The sequence below is a fragment of the Microdochium trichocladiopsis genome (genome assembly GCF_020744255.1).
Source record: "Microdochium trichocladiopsis strain MPI-CAGE-CH-0230 chromosome Unknown B0I36scaffold_5, whole genome shotgun sequence".
Classification (NCBI taxonomy): domain Eukaryota; kingdom Fungi; phylum Ascomycota; class Sordariomycetes; order Xylariales; family Microdochiaceae; genus Microdochium; species Microdochium trichocladiopsis.
This window is the reverse complement of record NW_025763548.1, coordinates 1121423-1131979: the sequence shown is the minus strand read 5'-3', so window position 1 is coordinate 1131979 and position 10557 is coordinate 1121423. Positions and strand designations below refer to the sequence as shown.

Below are 10557 nucleotides of genomic sequence, written 5' to 3'. Positions count from 1 at the left end.
CTTTTCGCGCAGTTTCTCCTTCAGCTGCTCAACCTCTTTCTTGTTCTCTTCTTTGAGCTTGGCAAGCTCCTCCTTGGTCCTCTGCAGCTCTCTGCGAAGATCAGACCGTATTCGCTCTTCGGCGCTCGGCGCAGGTTTGCTGTAGATGGCAGGGCGCTCTTCTGCAATGCCCGCGTCAATCTTTTGTGGATTTCGGTTGATTGCTGCACGGGCATTATAGATGTCCCTCGGCAAAAGAGGGACATGGGGATGTTGTTGCTGCAGAATCTCAAGCGTCTGGGTCACGCCCATGCCTGGAACAAGAATTAGCAAAGCTCTTCGCCCCACGACTTCGAGTACGAGTTCTGGAACCTACCTGACTCCTTCAGCTGCTTGACAGCAGCCACCATCTTCGTGTCGAGCTTCCTCGCAGCCGGATGCAGTAATGGACTTTCGCTGGGTCCGTGGTTGTGCTCCAGATGCACAGCGTCCGGGCGGTACCGGATGGTCCATTGCGTGCGTTGCTCGATTGCAAAGAAACCAAACTGGCAGTTGCATTTGCGCGACGACGTCCGGCGCTTTCTCTGCTCAGGGCTCACACGCGAGGGAGGCTTGCCTGCCCTATCGCAAACGAACAGAACCTTCTTCAGTCCAGGCACCGTCTTCTTGGATCGACCAATAACAACAGCATAACCGACCGAGGTGCAGTACGAGAGAACATGTCTATGAACCGCTTCCAACGTGGGAAAACTCCCACCCTCTGGCGGAGCAGACATCATTGAGCCCATAGGCGGGAGGGGTTTGAATGGCGTCCCCTCGATAACCTTAGGAGACACATGACCATCACCCTCACCAGACTCACCCGGGCTGTCCATGTCCATTTCATCTTGCTGGTTTGTCTGTGGAGCCACGGGCTCCGGTTGTGTCGGAGGTGCCTGGTGCTGTGGTTGTGGGGTTGGTTGTGGCGGCAATATGGGAGTTGGTTGCTGGTGAATCGAAGTCCTGTGCTGCACCTGCGGTTGCGCTTGATGCTGCTGCTGTTTCTGGTGCTGCTGCTGTTGGTGCTGTTGGTGCTGCTGCTGCTGTTGCTGCTGCTGTTGTTGTTGTTGTTGTGAAACCTGCCGCTGTAGTTGATGTGCCTGAACATGTGACGCCGATTGCGCCTGTGACATGGCCTTGGGATCACTAGGCTGGCCGTGTTTGGCGGCCTTTGTCTGTTTTGATGACGAAGCCGACTGCTTCGCCTGCTGGGACTGCTGTTTCGGCAAAGATGGGGGCTGCGGTTGTTGCTGCGTCTGTTTGACCTGCGGCAGAGGCTGTTGTGGCACTGTTGGCAGCTGCTGCTGCATTGGCGACGGTTGTGGCATCTGCTGAATCTGGGGGATTTGCTGAACGCCGGGGTGGACCTGCTGCTGAACCTGCTGTTGTACCTGTTGCGGCACCGGTTGATGGTTCATTGCCTGCTGAAGATAAGCCAAATGTGGCTGGGATTGCATCTGTCGTTGCTGTGGGTTCCGAGCATGTTGTTGTTGTTGTTGCTGCTGCTGCTGCTGCTGTTGCTGCTGCTGATGTGCGCTATGTGCTTGCTGATGCTGTGGGAGGTGCTGGGCTTGTTGCTGTTGATGCTGCTGCGCGTGTTGTTGCTGTTGTTGATGTTGGGGCTGCTGTTGCTGCTGCTGTTGTTGGTGCGGATGCTGCTGGTGTTGCTGGTGCGGGTTCTGGTGTGGCTGGTGCTGCTGGTGCTGGTGCTGCTGGTGCTGCTGGTGCTGATGTTGTTGTTGTTGCTGCCGAACTGCCTGCGCCTGCGCCTGTGCCTGAGCTTGAGCTTGTGCCTGAGCTTGTGCCTGGGCTTGAGCCTGCGCCTGGGCTTGGGCCTGGGCCTGAGCCTGTGCCTGAGCTGCATTATGGGCATGCTGCGCGTGCTGAGCATGCTGTGCAATCTGCGCAGAGGTGTGAGAATGTCGTGTGTTTGCATTCGTTACGTTCTGCAACGAGACGACGTTGGGGACGGGCGATGGCGTCGTGGTGTTTGAGAAGATGTGGTGAGCATATGGACCGGGCTGGGGCTGCTGTGGCGTGTACTGCTGAGGCTGGTAGGGCGACTGGTGCTGCTGCGGAGTTGGCGAGTGCTTTGGTGGCGTGGCCGAGTGAGTGTGAGTCCCTGGATATCCGCGTCGAAGGCCGTTAACCTGAGGAAAGGACAGGCCTGGGTGGTTGTGAGCCCCCGGCGCCCCAGGCTGGCCCAGAGCCGACATGGCGGGCAACAGCGTCGAGGGTGGATCGGATTGATTCTGGGGTGGGAGGATTCGCGGACGAGGCACGTCGCGACCTCGTCGGTGGGACGTGTGAGGACGCGAAGCTCTGGATACCTGCAGTGGCGATGGCGATGATGGGTGCGTCGGTTATGACGAGTCGCCGATGACGCGGGCGGTGTCGAAGGCCAGGGCAGAGGACGGAGACGCGGTTCGACAAGGTCCGAAAACGAGGTTTTGCAGCACCAGGCACAAGGCCTGCACCTCGTCGTGCAGTGACGGAACAGCAGCGGCGCGCAGCACACGAGGTGGAAACGGGGAGGAGAAACGAGGTCACGAGCGTGACGGCGGCAGTATCGTCGGCAGTGTCGTCGTCGCCGGCGTCGGTGGTGTGCGTGTGTGTGTGTGTGTGTGTGTGAGCGTGTGTGGTGTGTACGAGTGACACTCTGGGGCAGATTCTGGTGGTGAGGAAGCGGGTGTGGACATAGACAGACAGGGCGCCAGGTCCACGGACGGTGTGTGTGGAAGAAAAGCAGGCAGACTGGCAGGCAGGCAGGCTGGACTGGGGGGGCCGAGAAGAGAGAGGGGACAGACAGGCAGACGGACAGGCAGGTGGAGAGAGGGCGACGTAGTCTCTCTGTGTCAGCAGCAGCAGGGTGATGGATGGAGGGCGACCAGACAGCGCGGGCTGGAGGCGTGGCATTACGGTGTATTTTGGGGTGGCAGGCAGGCTGATCACCGCCCGGGGTCAGCTAGTGTCGACAGCCCACTCTGCTTGCACCCGGGCCTGCCTGGCCCTGCGCCAGCGCTGTGCAGCCCAGCGCCCTGCTTGTTTGTGACTGGCTACCATGCCCGCCCGCCCGCGTCGCTCGGCACCAGCTCCAGCCAGCCCAAGCTCTGTCTAACTATCAGCCATCATCTTCGCTCTTCTCTGTTTGTATCTCCGTCTGTTATCTGCTCCGACCTTGTCTTCGCTAGCTAGACCTCCTGCTATCGCTCGGTAAACAGCAGCATATTCACAATGCTCAGTATCTGTCCTACACTGCCCACTCCCCTCTTTTTCGTATCTAGCGAACCGTGCTACGTCGGGTTACATGCCAGCCGCGGTAGCAACACCGCCCCATCCATGGATGGCCGGCCGTAGCATTCCAACCGCGCCACGATTCTTTCGTGTCTCGGGACGATACCCAGCCCGTTTGCTCTCAAGATTCCCACCCCCACGACCGACCTACTACCGCTGCCAACAGGTCGGCAGAGTCTCTTGTACACAAATGGTCTTCATGTGTTGGCTAGGTACGGAGAGAGGGGACTGCTTAAGACAGCACCAGGATCGAGGCGGAGCGGCCCAGCATATGTGCACGGGCTTGGCGATCGTCCCTCCAGAGACTAGGGTGGGAGGAGAAAGGCGCCAGCAGAAGTCCAATCTCCTCCTCCGCACACCGTCTTGGCCCAGCGACCAAATCCCAGGCGCAGCCCGCCCGTGGCTTTGGAACTGTATGTTGCGTGTGTCGCGAGAGGACCGCGTGCTCGAGATGTCCCAGCCTGCCTCCATAGGGCACCAATTCCCGTTCTTCCTCTGAGCACATTTTCTGTCGTCGTGATCAAAGCTCAACCCCCCCGACCTTGAATCCAGTCATTGCTGTGGGCCCCTCCCCTCTCTGTCACTGAACATTGACCTGAGAGCGCTGCGCTAAGCCTGCCCAAATGCGAACACAGCTGACCCCCCCAGCGTGTCAAGAGCGGGTCGAGTCTAGGCTGTATTCGTAGCCAGACTTCTAAACCTTGAGCTTGCTCCGTGGTCACGATCAACTTTAGAGCCCGGGACACGATTCATGGCCAGCTCGTGGCAAATACCACTGGGGCCGCCGCCGTGTTCCATGCAACCGAGTTTTTGGCTCAGACACAGGTGGTGTTGTGTACGTAGATCAGGCCAGGGTCGCTTTTTTAACATAACACACACACGCGCCAGGGATAGTTATCCCGTTGGTCGTGGAATGACCGTCCGTCCCTGTTGTTTGCTGTGGCTGATCATGATCCCTGAAGCTCAACCGTTCCCAGAGTCGCAGCACATTCCAGCCACTGACGGTAAGCAAACAGCCAGGCAAGTATCGTCGGCCGGAGAGACCTCCGGGGTCACCAGCGATTAAGCCTGGAACGTTGATTTTGCATTTGTTCATTATCACTCACATTTGCACCGGGCAGACAAACCTGTAAATACCATAATCCACACCAGAAAAACATTTGAAAAATAAAACAAATATTATATTGTAGAGAAGAAAGAAAAAGAAAGAAAACAAGGCCGAAACAAAGGATAGGAAATTCGAATCGAAATAGGCATGGAAATTGTCACTCGGCACGTACATCAGCAGATTGGGTGATTACGGGATTTATAAGTACGCCCAAAGAGCTGTCAACTCAGCTGGTTCATCACTGCCGCGAGATGCCAGAAGCCGGTCAAATTGGATAGGTTATAGTCAACCAATCCTCCATCAGGTCTCTGGTACTACACAAACTCAAAAGCAACCGGGTCTGCTGTTACCGAAGCTAGACCCAGATCCAATTGTCTGAATCGTGGCCATACAAATATCCGCCTTCGGAAAAGCTGAAAGCCTGTAATCATGGCGCCCGTCAGAGAGATAAAGTTGGAGAAAGAGATTGGTGAAAAGTATCCATGAACCATCAAATCATGATCGAATGAGAACTACAGGGAACAAAAACTGCGGCGCCCCATGAGCCTTGCTCATGGTGGTGATCTTTGCCGAAGAAACAAAAGCGTACAGTAATTCAAGATAGGAAACGCCCAGAAGGTAGACGTCGTAAACAAGGGAACCGGCCATCGGCTTTTTCTTCTTCACCAATCCTGGCCTTCTTCAACCAGGCATCCATATCCAAAACTCAAGCCGAACCAGTAGCTCGCGACGCGTGAGCCGTGACTGTCACCGTCACGGTTACGGCTGCCGCTGGCGGGGTGACAACGACGGCGTTTTCCTCGTCATCGTCGTTGCCCTCCTCCCCATCATCACCACCATCACTGGCACCGCCGCCAGTCCCAGCACCTTCATTGACAGCGGGAGGGAACCACTCTGGCGGCGCCGGGTCTGCGCTTTGAAGCTTAGCACCAGCATTCTTTGGTCCTCGGAAGTTTCCTGCCTCGCATGCGGCGTTTAGACCGGTACACTTTTCCTCAAAAACTTGGCAGTTTGCATTGCCCGTGACCGGCGCATCCGCATAGCACGCCTCGCACTGCTGCCAGCAGTTCTCGGTGGCCTTCCAGCACCCGTCCTCGTTGGTGAACGAGGGCACCTCGAAGCCGACCCAGTTTGCGTTCTTGCTAATTGCCTTCGCAGGGATTTGGCCAGCCGACTGCTTCATCACGGGGGTGCTGTTGCTGGTGGCCCCACGACCCCCCGAGGACGCAGTCGCAGGAGGAGCCGGCACCACGAAGACATCTGGTCCAGGCATGGTGTACGGAAACTTGGGGTTCCACACATCAAAGGTAGTCGACGGATGTCCCTGCTCGACGTGACCGGGGATGCTGACCTTGTATTTCGCTGGCACGTCCAGGGGCTCAGTGACGCTGCTCTCGACAAAGACCTGGGCGCACCCGACGTAGAACTGGGGGTCGTTCTGCGCCACATTCTGCAGGGCCAGCAGCTCCGGGCGGAACAGCCAGTTTCCTGCCGTCAGGCCCGCGGGGAGGTTGATGGACAGCAGGCCTTCGTTGTCGATGAGCTTCTCAGTGCACCATTTTCCGGAGGCCGAGTCGTAGCCCTCGTGCCAGAGCTTGATCCATCCATCACCGGCAGCTGTGCCTGTGTCCATGCTGTCGAGGTGTTTGGCGTAGATGGCACAGGGCCCCATGTGACTCTTGTCGATGACGCCGGGCTTCTCGGCGTTGGCCCAGAGGCGCCACTGGAAGGTGAGCTTGCTGCCGGCCGCGGCGGGACATGTAAAGGCTACAGGTGTACCGCCTCCAATGCCTGTTTTTGGCTGTGTGTTAGCTTTGAACATGTTCTGGACAGCCAAGCCGTCGGTGAATTTGTTCGAGAGGGGTCTGGATTGATGGACGCGGCTCTTAACAACAACCTACCGCATGCCATGTCTTTGCTCGCGAGATCCGGTATGGGGTCAGTGCAGTGTTCGGGGGACGGATTCATCCTCACGCATGTGCCGTCGCCCTGCGAGACCTCGTCGACGAACAGAGTAGTGAATATTGAGTGGGAGCGTGCTTGTTGGGCTGTCGCCACAGCGAGCCAGGGCACGATCTTGCTTGATGACCACTTCATGGTTGCTGGAGGGATGCGAGTGGGGGTCGTCTGGTGATGGCTTCTGTGGTCAATTCAGAGAAACCGCCAAGGGCCTGAAATCTAGCCAGACGTGCTCGTCTCTCTAGTGATACTCCAGTGATCGAAAGATAAGAAAAGAGTGTGTACTGTCTGTTGCGTTGGATTATCGGTAGGGACAGTCTGGACAATCGTTGGTTGTCGTGGTAATAAAGAGTGGAAGCCTGTCCAGGTCGAAGAGATTGCCCGTCCAGCCGGCAGAAAGGCGCTGAAGGCCTTGTCAAGCTTGTTAAGGAGGGAATGAAGAGTGAGGATGCGGTAGCAACAACGAAGAAGAGGCGACAGATGGGGTGCTGGGTGAGTGCCCTGTTCCGACAAACAGACCGTGTCCTCGCCAGAAGCGTGGTTGTGTGTGGCTTATAAGTCAAGCGAGGAGAAAACAGCCCCAGCTGGATACTGTGTGCACAGACTGGTGTCACCGCGCAGGAAACAATCCGACCTTGTCCTCAAGCAAGCATGCATGGCCGTCCATTACTTGGTCGAGTCCACAGGGTGGCCATGGAGCAACGAAACAGTGGCAGCATGCGCCTTGCCGGAGTCTCCGGCAGAGACACCGTAAGCAAGCAGCGTGCTGGCTGCGAGCACAGCATCGCCAGTCGCCTGTTTGCCTGTTTCTAGTCTCCAGGGACGGCCCTTGCTGCCGGCAGCCGCATTCAAAGCCAACGAGCCTCTCACGGGCGAGACTGGACTCGAGCATGTCGAGACGAGAAACGGCTGCCCGTCGCTGACCGGGCCAGATGCAGGCCAGCCCTACGCCAAGACCAAGAAGCCAACAGAGGACGCTCAGCCGCTCTGGATCGTTATTGGTGTTTGCCGTGCCTCAACCCCTGGCAGGGGCCTCAACGTCGAGACGCCAGCCGTGCACGCACCATTGTTATATGACAACATATTAAGGTGGAAGAGGCGAATACTCGATGCAGCCTGCAGGGGCCGTTGCAGATACATGGAGAAGCGGAGGCAAACACACATAGATGGTGCAGGGTGCCCCGCCGAGCAAGGTCTCGAAGGAGCGACCCCAAGCGCTGGCGGACAGCGGCGGGTCCTGCCGGCCTCATCAAGTTGGACAACTCCATCCACGGAACAAGTGGGAGTCGATACACTCACCAGCCAGCCAGTCAAACAACCAACTACTGTATTGACGACAGCACAAGCGCCACACTCCGATGCCCGCTGCCCTGTGGTACCAATAACTCTGTGGTGTTCTCGCGACAGAGTGGCCGCCGGAGTTCCCAACAACTAAAAACCTCGCTGAGCGGCCTTGGCTGTCGACTGTACCACGTCAGTGGGAGGCACGCTTACACGGATCACGGCCGTTGGTCGTCAGACGTTCAGACATTTCTGCTGGCCTCCAGGTCCCCGATGCACGCCCTCCTCGTTGCACAACCAAAGAGAAGGGGCTTTCTGCGTCCCCAAAGACCAACAGCAATATAAGCCGTACGACGGCCAAACCCCCAGCCATGATCACCAACCAATGATATCACGCGTGTTCTTGCAGGAACAAGCTACAACGCCGCCACCCTGTTTCGTTTCAAAACAGCCAAGGCCATATGATTGGCTGGCCACTCACCTACGGTACCTTAAGCATCAATGTCTGCCCTCTGTCTGTTTCGACATTTTCGATCTGCTTGCCGCCTCCCCCCAGACTCAGCCGCTAGCCGCCCAAATCATGAAACTTGGCTTTTCACGTCAACTGGCTATTCCGAGCTGCTTCGGCCACGATCGCCTCGGACCCGGAGAACGAGCTCATTGGGAGCCCACTTTGAACCAGGACCATCTTGAGGCCATGAAGACGTACCCCAAGCGTGAGTCGCCACAGTGCAACCAGTGTACAAACGCCGTCCGTCCCAACAGCCTCTCCCGATTCCTTTTCCACAAGCACAATCCCCCGAGCGACTTGACACTCCCTTGCAAACCCTCGCGCCGGGCTGTGCCGAACCGTGGCTCGGCTTTAACGCGATGAGAGTGTCCAAGCCCTCCACCAGCACACTCGGGGTCCATTTTCATGTACCTGCGTCGAGGGGACCCCCCGTGGACAAGCACCACAACATGCCAGTGAAACCACGCAGTGCTCTCGGTGAGAAGGCTGCAGAGCGACGGACTTCCTCCGGCGGCCCATGCATGCTTGCTCTCAGCTCTTTCTTCTGTCCCGTGGGGGGGGGGGGAGACAACATTCCGATATTTGACAGGGCAACAGGCTGTGCTTTGCATCGTGTTTCTTGTTGCATTTGCATTTCTTCTTCTTGGCTTGTGTGGGGCTGACGATGCGAGAAGGGCGTACGCACGAGAAATCCTACGCCCCGAGTATTCTATAAATTTTGCCTGTGATAGCTCGTAACAATACGGGCACATAGTGGTTTTCGTCTACGTACGTGGGCCGAAAAGGCCGAACCCTATGTGAGAGCAGCTGGCCTCCTTGCCCCGGACCGCTTTCAAGGACCACCGTATTCTGTGAGGCAACGCATGGCCGAAGAGATACATACACCTTGACAAGTACACCGCTAGTATCGCTTTTTTCCTCCTCGCAAAGGTTGGTATATATTTATCACAGGTTGGGTTTTTCGTTTGTTACTAGTACAAGAAAGTGGACATTTTCCGCGGCCTTTCTATCTTCCCCCCTCTCGCTCTGGTACATGTCTTTTGGTGATGGTACATCCTTTATAATCTGCCTGCTCATGTGCCCCGCTCTTTCATATGTGTGTGTCGTGTCATGGTCTGTCATCATTTTGTGTGGTTCTTGTCTGGCATGCGGGTCGAGTATCTCCCAAGGCTGGGGAGCTGGATTTTACTCGTTGATCTTGGCGAGGATCCTGTGCGAGAAGGACGGCAATGGTTAGAACTGGACCCCCATTTCTTTGCCAAAAACTTGCCAGTCGATCTAATCACCGGGCCAAGAGGGGGGAACAAAACTTACTCGCTGTCGCGGAAGAGCGTGTACTCGTCCTCACCGACCTTGACGGGGGAACCACCGAACTAACGCAGCACCATTGATCAGCACGAATGATTCACAGAAACCCACAGTGTACTTCGCCTGCTTCACCCCCAGCGAGCTCGCTTCCGCGGATCCCGGGGGGGGGGGCGCAGGATAGCAAAGCACAGAGAGCAAAGAAAATGAAATGTTCCATACCTGAGGAATCAGGACACGGTCGCCGGCCGCACAGCCCATGGGCACCCGGTTGCCGTCGCGGGCAAGGGCGCCGGGGCCGACGGCCAGGACCTTGGCCTCGTTGAGCTCCTTGACGCTCGACTCGGGCAGGAAGATGCCGCTGGCGGTCTTGGTCTCAGCCTTGACGCGCTGGACCAGCACGCGGTCGAGCAGCGGGACCAGGGACTTGATGGAGCGGATAGCGGTGGCCTAGACGGGGGGGGGGGCACGAATGTCAGTCTGGTGTACGCCGGGCTTGATTCATGCACTGAGAACCATGAAGTGAGAGAGTCATGTGTGTGTGTATGTGTCGGTGTGGCGGAGGACGGATCAATCGGCTGATTCAGCGCGGGTGAGGTGGTGTTTTGTCTTGTCGATCACGCAGAGAGCGGCGCCACGACGAGCGGCAGAGCGAAGTTCGTGATACGCAGCTGCCCATGACGGGTCGTGGAGGCGACGGGTGTGGCATGCGTTCTTTGCGCAACGCAGAGTGGTCGTAGAGGGTCTCGATCTGGGCTAATGGGTGCGCGACGATGAGAATGGCAGAGAGGAGACGCTTACCATTGTGATGGTTGTATTTGTGGCTAGCGGAAGTCGAAAGTGGATGAAGCGTTGGGAAGGAGACCGGTTGAGGGTGATGTTGTTGTTTACTGCGGTTGCGTTGGGGGGAAGTTTTTTCTGGGAGGTGAAGCTATCGTCGTCCAGTCGGCATCGAGGTTGCTTCGGGCTTGGAAAGCTCTGGAAGGCCAGGCCGGGGCGGCAGAACAGCAACGTGCCCGCACATGCCTGGGGACCCCCGTCAGCGGCCCTCCTCCGAGCGTCTGATTGGCCAGCAGCCAAC

General features: G+C 57.3%; 2 protein-coding genes across 2 annotated transcripts; both read right to left on the bottom strand.

Annotated features, from left to right (window-relative positions):
- Positions 1–5126: 5126 nt before the first annotated feature.
- Positions 5127–6517, bottom strand: B0I36DRAFT_362697 (glycosyl hydrolase family 61-domain-containing protein; the record flags this gene model as incomplete). Its single annotated transcript, XM_046158693.1, has 2 exons — positions 5127–6211; positions 6322–6517. The coding sequence occupies 2 exons, from the start codon at positions 6515–6517 to the stop codon at positions 5127–5129; spliced, it is 1281 nt and encodes a 426-aa protein (XP_046012577.1).
- Positions 6518–9356: 2839 nt separating this feature from the next.
- Positions 9357–10280, bottom strand: B0I36DRAFT_349066 (chaperonin 10-like protein; the record flags this gene model as incomplete). The annotated part of the gene is made up of 4 exons (XM_046156755.1): positions 9357–9381; positions 9486–9544; positions 9699–9926; positions 10278–10280. The coding sequence occupies 4 exons, from the start codon at positions 10278–10280 to the stop codon at positions 9357–9359; spliced, it is 315 nt and encodes a 104-aa protein (XP_046012576.1).
- Positions 10281–10557: the final 277 nt, after the last annotated feature.